Raw genomic sequence first — 21,404 nt, forward strand, 5'->3', positions numbered from 1 at the left:
AGAGTAGAGCTGCAGAGTTTGAGTAATTTTTTATGAAAAGTAAAACTTCTCTGATTGCAGCTGAATATTTTCTAATTTCTTCACTCCTCTGTGACAGTAAACGGAATACATTTCAGGATGTCATCTTGGGCTTTGGAAAACACTGATCCACATTTTCTGACATTTTTATAGACCAAACAACTAATGCATTAATCCAGAAAAGAATCCACAGATTAATCCAATGAAAATAATCGTAAATTCATTCGACACAGAGCATGCAAAGACTCAGGCAGGAAAAACAGTTATCTAGACAGACAGATGTGCAGAGTGAGAAGGGAAGTGAGGTTTGTTTGGCTCCTACAGATTTTTTACTAAACTGTCAAACAGAAAGCTAACACTACTCCTGTCTTCTTTTGAGCCATTCTGTGCACTTCCCAAACGTTACAGGAGTAGTTTTCTACTCCCCTGTACAAGCTCTGGTGTGGAGGTTTTGGGGGGTTTTCAGTACTCACCCAGGGGGGAGAAACCCCTGGCGGGGCTGGTGTCGCGGCTGCTCTCGCGACTGGTTTCGCGGCTGCAGCCCTGACTCATGCTTGGTCGGGGGATTCGGCTCCGGGCTAGAGGAGCACGGTAGAGAAACAGACAGACAGACAGACAGACAGCAGCGCAAGGGGAGAGTTTAGCTTGTAGCACAAACAGCCAGACACTGACACACCTGAAGCTCTGCAGAGAAAGTTAGTTGGGCAGGAGAGAAGGGAGAAGACGACTTAGGGATGCTGCAGGTAAAGTGTTAGTGGGAGGAGAAGGAACAGGAATCTTGTTGTCTTGTGGGGTGAGCATGCAAATCTGTGCACGTCGACCTCAGAACAATGAAACGTACATCTCACTTCTGAGGTATTTTGATCCAAAGATTCCCTGCAACCTGCAACTCTTAGTTCACCTTTACAAGCTCTTCATCAGATTGTATTTACAGCAATGCTACAGTCCATATGAAGTTTCCGATCTGAAAATCTCTGTTCAAAATTCAATTTCATGACTACATTTGGGGATTATTAAAAAAATGGTCTATATAAAAATAACCTACCAACCGTAGTTCTATACTGTGTCGAGTAAATGTTATAACAAGCCTAACAAAATGTAAATATTCTGGTTTTAAATTGACGTTTAGTGTACAGTTATGGTCTTAATGCTGTTTCAGGGGCTCGTTCACCCACACAAGAATTAGGGGAAATGCTAAATATGTTATATTTTGGCATAAAATAGTCAAAACTGAAGATATTTTATAGCATACTACTTTGGCTTTCAGTGATTAAGTTTCAGATTTTAAATGTCTTAAACATCTTAAACTGCAGCTTTAATTCCTTCAAGCGCTTCAACTTCAACAAAGCTTCCAAATAATCAACATTTTACTGACTTTGGTTCATATGTTTCTGCTGCAGTCTTCTTTCAAACATTTTGTGATTTCCAGTATTACAGATCTTTGCTTAAATCTGAATTTTTGACTAATATATTATTATTATTATTATTATTATTATTATTATTATTATTATCAGCTCTGTGGTTAAAATCCTTCCTTACCCGTTCCTGATCTGGTGGGGCTGGTCTCTCGGCTGCAGCCCTGGCTGCGGTGACCTCGGGGCCGGCTCTTGTCGCTCAGGCCGGTGGAAGTGCTGTTGGTGGTGGCGAGGGCGGTGCCCATGGTCGGCCTCGGGATCCTGCCGTAGGTGGAGCTTAGCAGGCGGCCGGGAGAACCTGACCTGCTGCCGGCTGAAAGTATTTTAGTGAAAATTGAGTTAATTGTCATCCAATCCTGAAACGTCTCAGTGTTGCAGTTTAGTTTGGTGTTAAAGCCACTGGAAACCCAAATCCACAATAGCCTTCCAACTATGTAATTTTGGATGTTATGCTCATTATAGTAAGTATCTAATATTATATAATAATATATATATTAGTAATTAATTTCAAACCAAATTCAAAATATTGTCATTTACATTTTTTGTTAATTTTCCTGGTATTGGGCATGGTTATGCTCAGACATTTATTACGAAAAGTACGCATCTATCTATCTATCTATCTATCCATCCATCCATCCATCTATCTATCCATCTATCCATCTATCCATCTATCCATCCATCTATCTATCCATCTATCTATCTGGGTTAAAGTTTGAATTCCTCTGATGCCATTTATCACAAACGGGAGGATAACATCACAATCAGAAGACTCACGTTGAGACTGCGAGACGACTTTCCCTCGGCTTCTTCCCCGGCTGTCTGTCACAGACGGACCGTTTCCTGAACTCGTTCTTCTGGTTCGTACTCGACCTGGAGACGCAGAAAACAGAAAACTAAAACTTTGTACTCACATCAAAGTTAAAACATCTCTCAATATGACGACTGCTTCGGTTTGTAAGTTTTCTACACTTCTGTCATGCAGAGAGAAATTACATTTGAGATCACAAGGAGGGAAACATGACAGAAGATACGAGACAGGGAGTGGTGGTTTTCATGAAAAATGAAAAACAAGTCATTTGATCCTACGACTCATTACGCAGTTTTGCTTCATAACAAACCTAGCTATCTTCAGAGAGACGTCACATAGAGACTATGGGCTAAGGAGTCTTTCTAATGACGTATTTTCACTAACGGAGACTTTCTTGACTTGCAAAATGATCTTTTAAATTAATAAACATCATATGTGTATTTCATGGCTCAATTCAAACGGGATCAAATAGTTATTAGTCTTTCCCCGTTTACTACCGTACATATTTTTTCCGAAATAAGGTCCCATGGTGGTCCACCGGAAAGGGAGGGACTTTGCCTCTCTATTGCATACTGTAGATTGATCCAAGTGTAGGACAAACAGTACACCATGCATAGACAGTCCATGCATTGACAGTTCCATCACAGACGACCACCATTACAGGACTGATTGGGAGCAAAACAACACACCAAGGAGGCATGGAGGAGCATCATTCCCGTGCCCACATATGGAGACACACAGCACACAGCTTACCGTCTGCGTTAACAGACCACGAGCCGTCTGACAGGTGGAGCCCGGGATAGACACAACAAGGATCAGGGTCAAGAGGTTAAGCTTTAGATATGCTTGACAAAAGAAGGAACAGCTGGGATACAGAAAATGTGATTGCGACTATGTGTGTCATCTGATTTGATTTCTTATTATTTGACAGAGATCCATAAATAGTCTGTGTTCAGAGAAAGAGTCCTTCTGTGTCCAACATTTGAATGTGAATTTAAGGCAACTTCAGTCATAAGATCGGCCATCTTTGCAGCTTGGAATTCTTTCATGGTACTTGAGTGCATCTGGAGCTTGTTTTGGTGTTTTAACATGACTACATTAAACAATTAAAGACATTGGTTGGATCTTGAAGAAAATTGGTTGAAAATAATTGTGCACACCCTTTGTACGACAAATTTTTAAAAGATCTACACATGAGTGCTACATTTTTTCATGCTACATGAATCTCACACATTGATATAAACACTGAGCTGCAGGTAAACTAGTGTTAATTTCGTCAGACGAGACGAGACTAAATATGTTCGTCAACGACCTTTTTTTCCATGACTAAGACGAGACGATGACGAGACTGCGCCAATGTCCAAAAACGCTGACTAAGACTAAATTAACATGCATTATTGTTGACGAAAAAAGACGAGACAAAAATGTTTTGCATAAAATAAAAACTAAGATAAAATCTCTCTTCATTTTCGTCTACAATCGTCTCTACTTTTTCATCATGAGATAGAATATTCAGCTGTTACCGAGACCCGGTGCTACGGCACCGACAGGTGCCCTAACGACCGTTATCTACCGGACCGAATAGCCTGCGCTTCTCTCTGATGCTCCTAAACGGACGTTAGAGTCAACCGAAACATCGCTGCATGGGGCGCTAGTTAACACTACACTTGGCAGCAGGTAACGTTAGCCTACCGTTAGCTAGCAGTTGGAGTAGCTAAACATGGTTACAATCATTGACATATATAAAAGGGTCACAATGCTGACAGCTAAACGGTGTAAAGGTTTGTCTCTATTTCACTGTGTAGGATTCCAACACGAGACGTACGACAGTCTGTAGCTGCCGTTGTCTGAAAAACAACACATATGTTGCGCTCACTTGAAATACGCCTCGCCAGTTTCGTGCTGCATTTATTTTATTGTAAAATATCCTTTTCCAATGCAGTGGTTGTTTTTGTCGTTTACTGGTGAAATAAGGAAGAGGCTCAATATTTATATAACTTTATATAATTTATTTATTTTTATAACTATTTGACTGAAATGGTTTGACTAAAACTTGACCAAAATGGCGAGACTTTTAGTCGACTAAAACTTCACTAACAAAAATGTTTGGCACAAGACTAAGACTAAGACTAAATTAAAAATAGGTGACAAAATTAACACTAAGGTAAACAGCTTTAAAACTCATAGTTCAGGTAGAGTAACATTACAGAATAAAACATAAAAGATATAAGCTGGTAATTGTCTGCATGAACACCTTTTGTTGTCAATCATTTAGTTTAGAAGATGATCTTTGAAGAGATTGGTTGTATCGGAATTAAACAGTAGTGAATGTGTAGAGACTCTTTCTTTATGCATACTTGTGTCTTTAAGCTAAATGTGCCTGCTAACACTGCAAATACTAACAGCTCCACAATATTAGCAACAGCTATCAATATTGTTTGTAGCATGAAGCATAAATAAAATGTAGTTTTGATGTTAAATCGCCCCGCATGATTTCAAAGACATCGATGTTTAAAATGCAACGTGTCTTACCAAGTGAAGCGTAGGATCCAGGGGGGAGGGCTGAGGCCGAGCTGAAGGGTGAAGCTGACGACTGCATGGCAGAGGACACGGCGGGCATCCTGGTGCGGGCGGTGGCGGTGGCCGCCGCGTTGACGTCCACGTCGCTGCGAGAGCGCTGGAGGGAGCCTGGAGAAGAGGCTGCAGCAGGCGTCCTGGTGTGGGAAGCTTTGGCTGGAGAAGATTGAAATAATCCAACGTTACAGCAGTTTAATGGCTCAGTTTCTTCCTGTTATGACGTGCACTTAACCTGCATGCGGCTAGATTTTAATTCACCAACGCACACTGAACTCACTTTTAAATATTTAGCAATGAAGAGATACAACTGTGTGTTCCTCGCCTTGATTAATGATAAATGGAAGAATCATGTATTCCACCAGAGAGAGGTGCTGCCACTGGAGGCAGGATGAGATGCATATCGGTTTTCTTATTTTGAGTTGACATGAGGTCAACTTTTTCCACCATTAAAAGTCTTTAGCTGACACTAAAACTATGTTTTGAACATTTGCTTCACTGATTACCTGATGCTGTGAATGAATTAAAAAAACAAAATGACTCACATCTTGTTGTCCCACTTCCAAAGGTGTTTTTTACAGAGAGCGGTCGACTGAGGAGACAAAAAGCAAAAGAGATAAATATACTTAAACCAACCTTTGTGCATGTAACAAAAAAACAAAACAAACCTGTTAATTTTAATGAAAAAATATGTGAAATATAACGTGATATCCTCCACTAATAGAAAAAGATATGAAGGGAAGCATATTCTCTTCTACTGTGAATAAACATAGAACAGCTTGTAACAAAATATTAACATATTGTTCATCATCTGTGTCACTTACAGAATAATGTAGTACAATATAATCAACAAAGAGCTTCTTAACGTGACGTAAAAGGCCCAAAGATCAAATCCGAGCTCAGACAGAGACAATATATTAACACCGACACAACGAGATGAGATGGAGCGAAACAGGAAACTCATTGAATATTATTTTATGACGATTGGTGTATGTGTTGTTAACACGATGATAATGGTTGACAAACTGGACAAAAACTACTTTGCAAGAATGATATTTTTTAGATATTTGTTATTAATTAATTGCACAAAAAAAGTCAGACGTCATAATCTACTAAAGACGCTTTGCATTCAGCTAATTATCCTCCAATCGTTGCTCCTCTGGGCAGCTGTGGAAACAGCATTGCCGTACGATGTTTTTACATCATTGCTGCCTTGATGTACATGTATTCCTTCACAAACCAATTATAGATATAACTGGGAGTAACGCGATAAAACACAAATGATCCTGCGATCAAACTCACGCGAATGCCGTGAACATTCCCTCTGCCTCTTTACGTGCCATAAAAGACGGATGAAATCGGCCCTGTAACTGCCAAACAGTGTCATTTCTATACAGCCACAGTCCGTGACGCCAGCGATTAATCTATATACAGCAGGCATAATCAAAGTGCCTTAAGTGTCCGTTATTTCTACACATAAAACGGGACAGTTTCACCAAACTGTTCCTCCATCCTCACGTCTTCCTCTCTTTTAACCCTTCTTTGGGAGGATCTAAGAAACAAGGAGGTGTGATGGAAGCGAGGAATCAATTCCTTCTTATGTTTCCCAGTTAATCAATTAATTGATGGATCAGAGAAGAGGAAGCGTCTCACTTGAGGCTCTCCTGGGAAGAGGAGGAGGAGCGATCTGAGGCGGGCAGCGACACCAGGCTGTCTCCGCTCCTCAAGTGAGCCTGCAGAGCTTTCTGATAGGACGCCTCCAGGCCCTGGAACAGCTGCTCTGCCTCCCGCCTGAAGTGACTGTGAAAACTCCAGTAGCACCTGCAACAGCAAGGTTAATGTTATGCTTCTCTTGGTCAGTGTTTCTCAAATCTCAAGCTGCAACAAACTGTGATTAGAGGAACTTTACATCGGTAAGAAAACATAAATGTGACACTTACTTTCTTGCCACAGAGCGAGCTTCTGCATCTGCATCATGGATACCTTTCTTTATGGTTTCCATCAACACTGCTCCATGTCTACAAAAGGGGGAGAAACAAAGAGGAAAATCTGAGCAAAAACAATAATAAAACATCAAAGGTTTATAACGAAAAGCATGTCAGTAAAAAAACCTGAGACAAGCAGCTGAACAAGAACTTTTTCAAATAATTGAGAATATTTTTATATAAATCAGGAAAATATCAGATCAAACAATTAATAAACAAGATAACAAATCTGACAGTTTTTGGACAAAAACATTATACCAAAGGCCGTAAAGATATTGTCGTTCAATACCCAGCCCTAATTCTTTGTACTGTATTTCTGTAACAGTGCTTCCATTTCTTTATTCTTTCTAGGCAGTTGCATGTTGGCTGATTTGGCTTTTCTTTAGAAAATAAAAGTCTGTATTTGTACTTGGGCAATATTTACACACACACACACACACACACACACACACACACACACACACACACACACACACACACACACACACACACACACACACACACAGATCGATGAGAACCAGAGCGCTCCCCTGGTACTGTTGGGGTGGGGGTTCAGCTCGGGTTTCTCCCTGGCGGCGGTGGTAGTGGCAGGAAGCGGCCATGCAGAAACACAATGGGGCTTTTTGGAGGCAGACAGAGATCCCCCCCTGGCATCACCATGGAAAGTGCTGAGATTGACCACAACCTGGCTGGTGTCACATTTCCCGACAAGGCAGCGTGCGGTACTTTAAGCCATTCACCACCATTCAGCCACCATTTTATACTTACTGTACAAATATCTGCTATATAGAGTTATTATTACTGATGGAGAAATGTTGATGACAGAACTCAGATAACGTACAGTGTAATCTTTTCTCACCTCTCCAGAGAGCTCGTCTGCCACTCCTGCAGCAGCAGGTCCAAGAACTCGAAGCAGCGCCTGCAATACACAAGAAGAACGGTTTAAGTGGGATCTGACCATACAGGAGCATGACATCCATTCATTTCTACATTTTATTTAAATTCAGAACTTTCCCTGACTTTTCAAGCCTTGAAAAAGAAATATCATCTGAGAACCAACAACAAAAACTAAATAATCAAATTAAATTAAGGCATGTAAACATAAAATTAAAATAGATATGTTGAAATAAAATAAATAAATAAAAATGCATTAATAAAAAAAATACATGTAAAATTAGATAAACAGAAAATTCAAAATACAAATAAATAAATACAATAAAATACCTAAATAATATTGCAAAAAAGTAAATAGTGTATGCAAAATAGAACATTACTAAAAAATACATATTCTTAAAATAAATAAATAAAATAAATAATAGAGTATATAAATCCAATAATATATAACATGTAATAAAATGAAATACAAACATAATAGAACATTTAAATACATCTTAAAATTACATAAACAGCAAAAATAAAAATATCTGAATAAAATAAAATAAAATTAACTACTGTGTCTCTCACCTTCTGACAGCCACAGATTTGGAGGTACAGTTGCTGGTGATGATGGGGATGAGACGTGGGTAGTGTGTGTGCTGCAAAACAAAAGAACCTGGTGTCAAAACCTGTTGTAAAAAAAGTCTCCATCTACCACATCATCTCAGTAAAGCCGCCACGTACTCTGAGGATGAGGCGGATGGTGGCAATGCCCGAGGTAGCCATGACTTTGGCACTGTTGGGGACCAGGTTGAGGAGGGTCGGCATGATGGCCTCTGCCGCGTGGTCGAAGCGACTGCCCAGCACCAACGACAGGTGGCTGGTGAGAGCAGAGCAGAGTAGACACTCAGGTTAAACTACATGAGCAACAAGCACACTGTGTTATACAGAACAACGACAAGCAAAGGAACATGAAGGTTCCTTAAACCAAAACGAGCCTAGGGGTTAATAACAGATGTGTACCCACTCTGCCGTTCTCTGGGACATGATTTCATGCTAATCGAATGTGTTTGTAGCTTGAAACAAGCTAGCGGGGGCCGCTGATTAGCTTACAATGCTAGTATTCAGGGCACAGGGAAAGTAAAAACAAATCGCTATTTATACCACTAAAAAGGCTCAAAATATCACCACACTTGGTCCCTACATGTTAACCAAAGCATTGAGAACTTTGTAAGTGTACAGACAGTTTATTAAAAAAATAGATTATTAAGACAGTAGCTCCGAAGACGGCGGCCGCCTGTATACTGGAACGACTGTCTTTATAATCTATCTTTTCAATAAACTGTCTGTACACGTTTTGCGCCGGAATTGTCCTTTAAACGTGTGTTACTTCGTTTACCCCATCCTACTCCAAGTTAAAGCAATCACTCTTTTTGCTTGTAAAAAACATGTTTTTATGAAGATTGGTTCACAAATTTTTATATTCAGCCTACTGTATGTGTTGCAGCAGATTTAAAAGGGAAACTGTCTTACCTCAGAGTGAGGCATGCCTCTCTGACCACCTGAGAGCGGAGGTCCTTGGCGGACAGTTTGAACGCCGCCTCCATGAGCCGCAGCTGCTGCGGAAACCCATCAAACTCCACTGCGCCGGCCAGGAGCAGCGAACGCACCTTCTTTAGCTGGAGGAACACGAAAAAGAGAAGAAACAGCGATCAACAACAAGACATATTCACCTAACTGATCACCTTAAAGTGAGATGACTGAGAGGTCTTACAGCTGCCACTCTGAGCTCCCAGTCCCTCTTATCGTCTGACAGCACGTCTCGGATCTTCGTCATGGCCTCCTCTACCTCCCTGTTGGAGTAGATCTGGTGGAGAGCAGGAAAGGAATGAAGAAGGAGAGGATAGATGAGAGGAAGCCAAGAAGAGAAGCACAAAAAACACAGCACAAGGCTGAAAATGCAACATTTTATTAAACATCTGGAATACCTGCACTGTGGGGACGTCCTCAAAGGCCTGGATGAAGTCCTCTTCGTCCACAGCTCCAGCACTAGACCCATCCCTCCCTACATACAACACCAGGGTCACACAATTTCTTAAATAAATGCTTTACAATTTGCCTTTTATTCACCAATTCACATACACTCTTTATCACACACCCACACCCCCGATAAAAAGCTACCTAACCTACTCAAGGACACTTTGAAACCGCTCGACCTTTTTAGTTGTTGCTTAAATCCCACAGAATCTTTCACTTATTACAATTTTTTATCTTTTGTTTCCCTAAAACATATGTACTTTTATATACAAGATACAATTCAGAGAGGGGGAAATCTTCAACATCATTTCATAACTTAATTTCAAATGAATTCATGGATGAAACTGTAGGTTACCAAGCATCTTATTTTGCAGAAAGATTAATGGGTTTTAAACAACTTTAACCTCCGTTTTATGTCATATCCAGTCTATGACAAAGTGAATTTTGTTTTATATAATGAATAAGTGCTTTCTGTTCTCCCTGCACATTCATGTCATGCCATCTGTGCAGTTTTTTCTTGTGCAAATTGTTTAATTTAACTGCAAGTATGATGAAGCTCAGAACAACTACTGAGTGAAATTTAATCACAATCACATTATTCTACATGTCTCATTTAAAATGTTGCTAAAAATGAAGCATTTAAATTTAATTATCCGCTGCTCAGAGCAACTGGGAAGCCATGAATGACTTGACTCAGACCAACAGTCACACAACAAAGATTCAAGGAAATTTCAGCTGAACTGCAGGCTGTTTACACGGAGCAGAGCGTAGAGGACAAGAGGTAGTAAAAATGTAAATAGTTCAATATGTATAGCATAGGGAGGCCCCATTATTTTTTCAATGTTAACACTTGGGATAGATAGCTAGATAGATAGATAGATAGATAGATAGATAGATAGATTCCAATTTATGTTAAATATATTATCAAAAACATTCATTTTTTCAAAGACATTTTTGAGTCCTTCCAACTTCTAGCCATGATGGCGCTGTTTCTTCAGAGGTGCATAGTGACGTGTGAGACGACCGTGTGGACTCTGACCTGCAGACTTGGTGCTGGAGGCGGGGCGTCGAAATGAACCCATGCTCACCGTCTTCTTCCCAGATAGCGAGGCTCCTTTGGAAGAGGACGAGGAGCGGCCGCCATCTCCCGAGTCATCATCCTCAAAGTTTTTGTCTGGAGGAGGAAGAGCAGAGGAGACAGACAGAGGGCTCTGGTCACAATGACTCTTCAGTAAACTCCACCAATGAGCATCTCAACGATGCAAAGCAGGCAGGCGGACTCCGACATTCCTGCATTTTTAAACTTTTAGCTGACGTTTAGTTGATCCAGAGGACATAACTCACATTCCTAGATCACCAACCTAAGGGGCTAACGATGGCGAGGAGGTCAGAGACACAATGCCACCACTGCAAACTGAACAAATAGTCCAGTGTTCCCAGTAAGAAGCCCAGAGTGACCACAGGAGAATAAAAGTGTGTGCTATAATTCTGACTTTGTGTACAGGTTACAGGTCTAGATTAAATTCTCCAAGAGACTCTCAAAAGAAAAGTTTTAGTATCAAGTTTGTTTGTTTTTTTAATTTTAATTTTTAATTGATAAAAAAAAAAAGTTTATTCTCTTTGTTTCTAAAAATTGATCTTCATCAGTTAAACTTTTGGCCTATAAATGTCACAAACTAGTAAAGAATGTTTTCTTAAGTCTGGCTGATATTTTCAGATTTATTGTTATGTCCGGCCGCCAGTTCAAAACATTAAAGATGTTCAGTTTACTCTCAATAAACAATAACAACAATAAAACGAAGAGAAGCAACAAATCTTCACAACTCTCCAGAACAGAAATGTTCAGGATTGTTACTCCTAAATAACCTGTAGCCCACCATTTCTGCTTGAATTTGTTGAATGTAAACAATTCTTCTTATGGATGTAATGTGGACAAAAAAAAAAGGTCCTGTCCTGGACTTTTAATTGCTCAGTGAATAAATACATAACAATAACAATCAAAGAGGCACAGCGCTGTGTGAACATCTCCTGTGGGGGACAATCGAGTGCCACGTGAGCGCAGGAATCTGCCCGGCTAGCAATTGATCCTCTTTCATTATTCAACACATACACACACACATACACACACACACACACAGGCACTCAGCCAACACATCAGTCATCAGGTTGCAGTTTTTTCCTCCTTGAAGGATCAGAAAGGAAGCTCGGTGCAACACCTTTCAACAGCAACACAAGGTGACTATGTGTGAGAGAGTGAGAGTGAGAGAGAGAGAGTGAGAGAGAGAGAGAGAAAAACACACCTGAGGTTCAACATGTTAGCATCTAAACAACACGACAGAAGGAGAGAAGGGAGAGGGAAATCCTAGGGGTCTCTTGATCAACGTGATAACAAAAGACCTAGTTTTAGTGATGTTGTGAAGTAGCGTGGGATCATGGGAGTCGAAGTCTTCACCACAACTTGAATGGGGTTTTTGGTTAGATGCCTAAAATAAGGTCTGCAGTTAACACAGGCTTAAAAGATTTTCACGTTTTGTTCTACCACATAAAATATGTCAGTAAATACTGCACTTGTGAAGTTGTGAGCTTTTACGTGTCTTAATAAAGGCGGTTGCTATCAAGACGGCTAAATGAGACCACAGAGGCTGCTGCGAACATTAAACCCCATCACGCCAAACACCCAAACTCATATCGCCTCTTACTAAACACGCCTTAACAGCCTTGTTGTGTTTGTACTCACGCTCTTGCAAACTCAAACTTAACAAATTATAGATTGATCCCTTTATAGGTAGCGTGCAAAATCAAATTATAAGTTGGAAGCTTATTAGTGGTGAGGGTCAAGTCATGCGACCGAGGGATAGTTAGTTTATGGCCTAGCGTTAGCTATTTACTTCTGGCGATTGCATCTGCACTTAAAAATCATCAAACTGGGGTTCATTTGTGAAGATTATCTTGCTGAACGAAATGTAAGGATCATAAACATCTGTCTTCCACAGAGATTGTTTTCTGCAATAATCCGATTGGCTTTGTGTCAAGGAAACCAGGGCGATGCCATCTTCCAGGTTAGCTTACAAAAATAAGTCATCCCTGCAACAATCATATACAGTATATGTATAGTATGTCCCCTTCAGCACAGATGTCAACATGCATCAGAAACTTACTTACTAACACTAACAGAAGTGTCTGAAAACAAATCAACTAAGCCAAATCTAAGCTAAATCTAACTATTCAGTTAAATGTAACCTTGAAAGCCCCAACAGGTTATTTCACTCGACATAAAACTAATTCTCAGTTTCTCCCAAAACTCCACAGCAGACAGACCCTTAACTTTGCTCAGAGGCAGCGACGCCCTGTGCATTGTCCTCACAACAATCCAGCTGCGTGCAGGCCAACAAATCATCCTGCTGTGTTTACACTCGAGACACCGCAGACGCATTCCTCCTGGATTTACAGCCGCCAACACACCAGGCATCCCCTTCTCCTTCTCCTCCCTTCTCTTGCCATTCATTTCTTTCCATTCCTCCCTCTGTTTAAACCTTCCCTGTATCCAGAGGAAGAGCAGCAGCTTACAGGAGCAGATCCGCCTGCAGACCAGTTTCCTCAGCATGCCGGCAGAGAGGCAGACAGGCACACAGACAGACGGTCCTCCAGTCCTCTGTGGTCCTCACATCTTTTTCCTTCCAGCTGAGGAGAGAGAAGAGGGGAGAAAGCTGGCCTCCCCCCTCCCCTGTCTGGGAGCATGTGCTTCAATATGATCCTTCTTTACGTCTCCGTCCTCTAGTCAGGAGCAGGATGGAGGAAGTGGAAAGGAGGGGATGGAGAGAAGTGATGAAGGAAAGGAAAACAAGGAAAGGAAAAGAGAAGGAGGACCAATGAGAGGAGAAGGGAGGGGTCGCTCTGGAGGTGGAGCTGATGGGTGGAGTCAGAGATGAGGGATAGCCACAGTGTCATCATGACTCAGGAGAGAGGGAGGAGGGAGGGATGCAGAGGAAGCTGGTCCTCTGCCAGCCGCCGAGCCTCCACCCGAGTCCATCCATCAGAGTTTTTATCACAGCAAGGTCACAGCTGCTCCACATGTGAGATGATAAATAACTCTTCAGCGTGACATTCAGGTTTCCATTTGCAGAGGTTTTTATTCGTTATCATAGGGATGAATGTGTGTATGATTGACAGTTTTTGGTCCGCTTTAACTCTGTTTGTTTCTGTTTGTTGCTGCCTTTAAATCAAACTAAATTTAATTATTAATTTATTTTATTCTTGTATTTTATACGTGAAGCTGAAAGAAAACAGCTGTCCACAAGATGGCGATGTGAAACCACACGTGTTAATCCTCACAGGTACAGCTGTGTCACAAGGCTATATTGCAAAACAAGGTTTCCTATTCATCATTTTCTGATGGAGTACAGGTGGAGAACAAAGACAGACAGACAGACAGACTAAAGGCTGAATAACAACAATGCAATGACTGATAGGAAAACTAAAGTTTCAATCTCAAAAGGTTAATCTGAAAAGATCTGACCCTGAACTGACTGATGCTGAAATAAAACCAGCTGTGAGTATTGTCATTCTTTCAGAAAGTCAATGGCTCGTCGGAGGAGAGATTGTTCTGGGCAGATATGATTTTAACTCCATAAATGTCTATATTTTAGGTGGAGAAAAGGAGCTCTTATATCCAAGAATGTGTCTGTTAAGAGAAAAAAAAATAGGTTGATTAATCCATAACTTGAACAATATATACTGATAATCTGTCATTTTCTGATTGGTTCCATCTTCTCAAATGTGAGAGGATTTTTCTGCTTTTCTGTTTATTTATAAACTAAATATTTTCGGATTTTGGACTGTTGGTCGAACTAAACAAAATCTTTGAAGATTTTCCTTTGATGGACAATTTTTTCACAGTTTTCTAATATTTTATAAGCACAGCAATTAATGTTGATTAAAAAAAATATATAAATATAAATGAATTTACCTACAACTACTGGAGCCGACATTTCCCATAATACACCTGGATAGCCTTGTTAATGCTCATATCTACGTGATGACGCTCCTCCAGAGTCTCAAAAGACACTATACAAGTGTTGAGCAGCACCAACCATGACCATAAAATGTGTTTGACATGTAAAATTTAACTTTCACAACTGTGTGACAGGGGGTGGATAAAATCAAAAAGACTAATGCTGATGAACACGATTGTAAAATCAAACAAAGCGACTGTGAATAATTATCCTCTGGCTGCCAGGTCACAAGTTTTACTCCTGGCAGCGCCTCAAAGTCTCTTGGAGCCTGATGGAGTCTGACAGCTGATCTCCCCGATGCAAATTCACAAAATGACCGAGAGGAGAGGTGAGGCGAGGTGGTGAGAAAGTGCAGGGTTGCGTCACAGAAGAGAGGAAGAAACGAGGGAGCAGCTCACAGCAGATAGTGAGTTTAATCAAGTCTTTCTCTACCTGCAGCTCTATCATTAAATCCCTTCCCACTCATTACAATAAGCTAAAAATCTTTGCAGCCATTTAGGCCTGCAACTAACGATTACTTTCATGGTCGATTATTTTCTTGATTATTCGATTAGTTGTTTTGATCTATAAAATGTCAGAAAATAGTAAAAAAAAAAAATGTCGATCAATGTTCCCCAAAGCACAAACTGGAATCAAGAAGATTTTTTACCTTTTTTCTTTCACAAAATGAATCAAGTTGATTAAGTGATTATCAAAATAGTTGGCTATTCATTTAAAAGTCAACAACTAATCGATTGATCGATTAATCTTTGCAGCTCTATTTACTTTTGAGACTAACAATCACATTAAATCATAATGCAGCTGCAGCTCAAAAGGTGAGCTTCAACCTGTGAACCTTTTCATCGCTGAATGAACGGAGTGAGAAACACCCCCGCCATTCTCCTGCACATCACAACCAGCTGGAACAACAGAGGGAGTGACGTTCCCACAGAACTATCAGGCTTCACTCGCACGATCATACCAAGCAAGAGTCTGGAGATACAGCGGGTGAGGTTTTTTATAAGAAAAGTCGAGTATTGCTGAGTTTACCGTCTTTAGATCAACAAGAAGTACAGAGCCCAGGGACGCCTCAAAGTAAATACTTTTAGAAACACATCAGAAGTTGATCTGAAGTTTTTCTGTGTTCTTTCACAGTCAGAGGTTTTATCCGATGAAACTGTCCAAGAGGCTTTCTGGAGCGCACAAACTTTGTTGAGATTGTTTCATGCAGGACTGTAACTAACAATTATCTGCTGAGTACTTTTTTTGGTCAATCTATTACTTGTTTGGTTCATAAAACAGTAAAAAAAAAAATTGTCAAATGGGAAAAATTAGATCTTCATCTAAACATTATCCTGGTGCTATATAAAAATATTTTAGGGTTGCTAATTTCTCGTACAAGTTACAGCAGAAGTTCTCTAAGAATCTCTTTTATATCCAAACAAAATTGGTATTGTAACTGAAATTTACCTAACCTTTTTATGTTTTTGTTTACTTGTTTTTAGGGTCAATCAGTCTCTGTTCCTGTTTGGAGTAAAACCTTTTCCTGTTCGGTATCCTTCAGTTTGTGTCGAGAGGAGCTTTCCTGTTGTGTTGCGTGCATCTGTGCAGAGAGGAGTGTCAGTATTGAGCAGTTGTGGCAGGAAGGTTTTAGACAATAGTTTAATTTTGAAAACCGTATCTCTGCACGCCTAAATGTGTGACAGGTGTGTCGGAGGCCAGCAGGACTTGCGCACACTTAGTTCATTAGGTATATCTTCAATTTATATGTGTATTAGACGGAAACATATGAAATTTACCAGCACTAAATGCCGTTTAAGCACTCCTTCAACCTTGTGTTTCTAAACATCTGTGAGAGACTCACTGGTGCATGGTGCCCTGTCTCTCTGTCCCTGCACAGTGTTCATTATTCAGGAGGTTTCCAACAGTGCAACCCAAGTCCTGCTGGCAGCGAGTATCTGGCCTCGTCTCTCAACGCCTTCCCTGCAGGACCTCCTGATGCTGCATGACGCACACAGCCGGGTCCTGGTCTATTAAAACCCACAGAGCTGGAGTCAGAACCACCAACATCAAAAGATGACATAGTTTGAGGCTTAGAGTTCATTTTTAACTTGGGAATAGTAGTTACTAGCCCTTCGACCACATAAATTAACATATATATATTTATATCGGACCAGATAGCTGTGCAAATGGTCAGTCCTGTTTGAGCCCTGCAAATTCTCTTTGCATCCTAAGTGCTGAATATTAAAGGTATAATTAATCAGAGCATTTGAACGCTGATGGAGCGGTTTTTTTCCTTCGCCATTGGCTGCTCTGCTTAATATCGCTCCGCGCTCACTCAGATTCACCACGCTCTATTCAAATCATCATGCTCATCTCTCATTTCAAAAAAAGAAAACAAAAGCTACGTTGTATTTATCAGATAAACACTCCCTTCGTGCCCAGAGCTCTGTCAGAAAAAGTCCGCTGGATGACAGGCACTGGTGGCTAACAGAGGGAAATTGGAGGAGGAGATAAAGAAACGCTCCAAGACTTAAAAAATCTGCTCTGCACTCCATCAAAAATCCTCCCGCTTCACTTATATGCTCTGACTCCAAGTCATACATGTACATACAAATTTTAAATACCTCACTGACCCCAGGTTTTTTTACATAGCAAAAAAATAACATAATTAGCATTTTCTATAAACAAATGATCTATATCATTTGAATTATACTGCTTAATTTGCACTAAAGCAAAGAGAGAAATAATCTGAAACAATTTGAAAATAGATAGATCGTTTGAGGCGGTTTCAGTATCTCAAATGTAAAAATGTCTCTAAGAAACTTTCAGAAATTTTATTTACCAAACAGTTAATAGAAAACTAATTGTTATTAAAAATAAATGTTACAGCCCTGGTTTGTACAAGTGACATAACAGCTTCCAAATAGTGGAAGTATTGTTCAAAAACCTTCAGGCTGGTTGTATTTATTAAAAGGACTGCTGGGGAAGAACTGACTTGAAAGCTACATTTCATGAATATATATATTTTTTTAATCAGATGATCTCTAAAATCAAACCATCTGTTTGCTGTTGCAGAAAGCCATTTATGCCCTAATTTAATTATATCTGGATTATTTTAACTACATTCTGCACTCTTTAAACAAACTAAATCTTGGTGCAAAATGCAGCTGCAAGGATTATAACCTGAACAATTACAGCAGCCCTTAATTGGCTTCCAAGAATGCAGTTTAAATCAACTGTAATATTATGTTATAAGGTCATTTAAAGGTTCCACGCTGCATCTCTGATCTCTGATCTACAAGAGCGGTTTCTATATTTTCTTTTGCTTTTTAAACTAGCTTTATTTATCTTATATAATTTATCTGGTTTTCCTGTTGACTTTATACTTTTGTCTCTATGTCAAGATAAGTGTCATACAAATAAAGTTGTCATTATCATTAATGGTAACTTAGATTAGACTGTACTGCTGCACAACATATCACCTATCATGACAGTAAACAACACAGAACACCTGCCATACTGACAACAACGTAGGTGGCAATGATAGCTTGTGTTCCTCAAACTAAGTTCCTTAAATCATAACAACCATTTTAACCAAAATAACTTGAGTTATCAAAATGTTTTAGATTGTGCAGCAGAGAAGAGCGGGATTATATGCATCACTGAGCTTCAGTTACTTGTGGCATTCAGATCCCAATTATGATCCCAGTGCAATTATCAAGGCTTATGAGCACAGAGAGAGTAATAACATGTTTCTACGTCAATAACACAGACAGATGAATATTATCTACATGAAACTTGCAGGTATTTACAACAAGTCTTGAACTTTGAATTAAAAAAAGGATCTACTTCTTGTATGTGATAAATTTACCTGCAGTGGACGCAGCTTGACTATGCGAGACGATACCTTCCTGTGGAGCTACCGACACAGACCCAGAGCTGATGCACTGCTGCCTGCCTCCTCCCTTCCCCTCCAACCTGGTCTTGTGACTGTAGGAACGACAGCTAACACCACTCCTACAAAATAAGAGCCCTGGGCTGCAGAGTGTTTTTCCTCTTGGCTTTCTCAATCTCTCTCCTCCATTCTCAGCTGTATAGTTTATTTTTAACGTTTTTGCAGCCGTTCCTTTTTCTTCCTGTGTTAGTTTTTCATTCTCTCTCTGTATCTTTATGTAGTTTCAGTGTCTTAGTGTCATAATAAGATAATAAAGTAGTAATTTAATGAAAATTAAGTCATAATATTTCAAGAAAAAAGATATATTATTATAACATTACGAAAATAGTGTCAGAATATATATATATATATAAGGTCGGAACTTTTAAAAAAGTTGTAATATTCTGAGAATAAAGTCGTTATTCAATGAAAATGAAGTCATAATATTTCAATATTACTAGAATCGAGTCATAGCATTTGGAGAATAAAGTCATAATATCACGAGGCATCACAGAGCTACGGGTCAGAGGAAAGACGCCACACTGCAGTCCAAACCTTTTGTTGAAAATAACTGGAGGATACAGTAGCCTATCGACTTTCAGGAAATGCTTATACATGCACGAAATAACATTTTATTGTAACTTAATTTTTTTAATCTGAACCTATTTTTTTCTGCAGTTTTGTTCTTTTACAGTGGCCGTGGACATGTATCCTGCGTTCCCCCCCTGAAACCAAAGCCTATGTTCTTCTCTGAATGATCATTAGTTTTCTCTTTCTCATACCCGTTTTCCAGATCTGAGTTGATTGTTCTCCCTCGCCTGCTCAGGTCAGAGCTCTGTCAGTTGTCAGTGTGCTGATGTCTTTGAAGTGAAAGCCGTGTGTTTCTTTTTTTCGTTTTTAACCAGGGTGCAGACACACAATCTGAGCCTGTGAGGAGCTTTAATGCACTAAATCTAATGTGATAAACATAGTAAGGAAAATTAAATTAGCTTTCTTAGATGATATGCTTTTCCTTCCATAGAACTTAGTAGGCAGACCAATCCTCATCAACAATCAAGACTTGCAAGCACTCATTCGCGGTCCACTGATTTAATGCAACCATTAATGCAAAATGAACACTGCAGCTACTTCACATTAAAAGCTTTTAACATGTAAACTACCAGAATGCTTAACTTGTGAAAATAGAAAAAAAAGGTATGGGCACATAACATTGGCCCCAGAAAAACATTTTGATCAGAGAGATAAACTGTAAACGGGTAAAGCTCCTCCCTTCATGTCAGATTACCTCAGTGACAAATTCATGTTGTTTCCCCAAAGGAGGGTCTTTTTCTTTTTTTAATCAGACGGGGCCCCCTGAGATGAAAGCTGAGCCTCGTGACCACAGCGATGAGGCCTGTCAGCTCTGTCCGGCCTGGGAGGCAATAAATTCAAGGGACTAAAAAGATCAATCTGATGTCACTCAGTCTGGGTTTTAGTGCTGAAGCAAAGAGGGTCAACTTCAATTTGTACACAGTCAGCTGCTAATATGGGTGTGATATTCTCTGCAGAAATCCAGCTCCTTCAGACCTTTCTGTCCCCATCAGCAGGGTCACTTTTCCTGCAGTGAGGTGGGTGAAAGCTCCTCGCTTCACCGAGCACAAAGAAACCGGCTCAGGTTACATTCTGACTGAAAGACGGCAAACACACCCCACTGAGACCGGTGGAAACCAAGACTAGGCCTTCCCACAACATGCTCATTGTGACTGATGGGCGGAGATATTCTCTCAGTCCTTGTAACTTATTGTACTTCACATTCTTTCAGTTTTACAGCCTTTATCTCAAACCCAGAAGACCAGAAGACATAAACAAACAAGAGCAACTAGGCCACATGCAGGTAATAGAATGTATGTACAATGTATTTGCAAACTGGAACGAATTAGGTGTAAAATGAGAGGTTCATCGGCCAGATTTAAGAAAACATGCAAGTCTTTCGTCATGGTAGTAGATAAATTAAATTAATTAGATAAAACAGTGCTGGTGCGGTAAACACAACCATGACTAAACTCGCAGCACTCTGCAGGTAGAGCAGGAGACGTGATCTTACCTGACACAGGTGAAAGGACCATGTTCCCTGACCTCTGAACTTCGTCAAATTTACTGAAGATGACATTTAGCCTGGACAGAGAAGGGGGGGGGGGCAGAGAATTAGCACCACATTCACAGCAGAAATAAACAGCTCTGCTACCTTCAGGACTCTGAAGAACAGAAAACTGGCTCATTTCAGACTCTCCAGGGAGCAGTTAAATAGGCCACAGTAACATTGTCGCCCACAGTCTGGGCATCCAAAAATACACAGGCAATGGCGATGGCTGTGACGCCTGCTGGGTAATATTAATAGTACAAACACTAATAATCACAATGTCTTCGTAACAGCAGCCACGGGTGACATTTGTTGACTCTTTGGGAGAAGACAACCTTCATTTCAGGGAGGGATGCAGCTATTTTTAAAAAGATTTGTAGGTGTGTCAACCCTTAATAAGTGTCTGTGGTAGTATACAAACTAAATATAAAGCCATGTTTTCATTGAGCCACAAAGGCTGAAAAAGATTTGGACCAATATTCAGCACAGAACCATAAAATAAATAATTCCACACTAATGCTGATGAAGTAATAATTTGAGTGAAACATTCATTGTCTGGTTATAGCTTCTTAAACACTGAGGATTTTTTGTTTTTCTATGTTTTATATTACTGTAAATTAACCATCTGGGAACTTGTGATGGGC

At 40.0% G+C, this 21,404-nt stretch overlaps 1 protein-coding gene across 25 annotated transcripts in view; it reads right to left on the reverse strand.

The window, feature by feature from the left end:
- The window catches only part of LOC120554018 (CLIP-associating protein 1-B-like), a 46,506-nt gene that overhangs the window by 15,518 nt on the left and 9,584 nt on the right, over positions 1-21,404 (reverse strand). For 13 of the 25 annotated variants that reach the window (XM_039792575.1, XM_039792571.1, XM_039792583.1 and 10 more), the window contains exons 8-23: positions 20,725-20,795; positions 10,753-10,887; positions 9,665-9,741; positions 9,451-9,543; positions 9,210-9,355; positions 8,421-8,556; positions 8,265-8,335; positions 7,660-7,719; positions 6,756-6,833; positions 6,469-6,636; positions 5,361-5,407; positions 4,774-4,974; positions 2,995-3,021; positions 2,208-2,303; positions 1,558-1,746; positions 492-596 (exon numbers count right to left, since the gene is read on the reverse strand). In XM_039792575.1, the coding sequence (XP_039648509.1) occupies positions 492-596; positions 1,558-1,746; positions 2,208-2,303; positions 2,995-3,021; positions 4,774-4,974; positions 5,361-5,407; positions 6,469-6,636; positions 6,756-6,833; positions 7,660-7,719; positions 8,265-8,335; positions 8,421-8,556; positions 9,210-9,355; positions 9,451-9,543; positions 9,665-9,741; positions 10,753-10,887; positions 20,725-20,795 (1,700 nt within the window). Of the gene's footprint in view, positions 1-491; positions 597-1,557; positions 1,747-2,207; positions 2,304-2,994; positions 3,022-4,773; positions 4,975-5,360; positions 5,408-6,468; positions 6,637-6,755; positions 6,834-7,659; positions 7,720-8,264; positions 8,336-8,420; positions 8,557-9,209; positions 9,356-9,450; positions 9,544-9,664; positions 9,742-10,752; positions 10,888-13,280; positions 13,518-18,578; positions 18,832-20,724; positions 20,796-21,404 lie in introns of those variants that run through there. The other 12 variants (XM_039792588.1, XM_039792589.1, XM_039792569.1 and 9 more) reach the window with 6 other exon arrangements.

Source organism: Perca fluviatilis, chromosome 24 (assembly GCF_010015445.1).
Source record: "Perca fluviatilis chromosome 24, GENO_Pfluv_1.0, whole genome shotgun sequence".
NCBI lineage: Eukaryota > Metazoa > Chordata > Actinopteri > Perciformes > Percidae > Perca > Perca fluviatilis.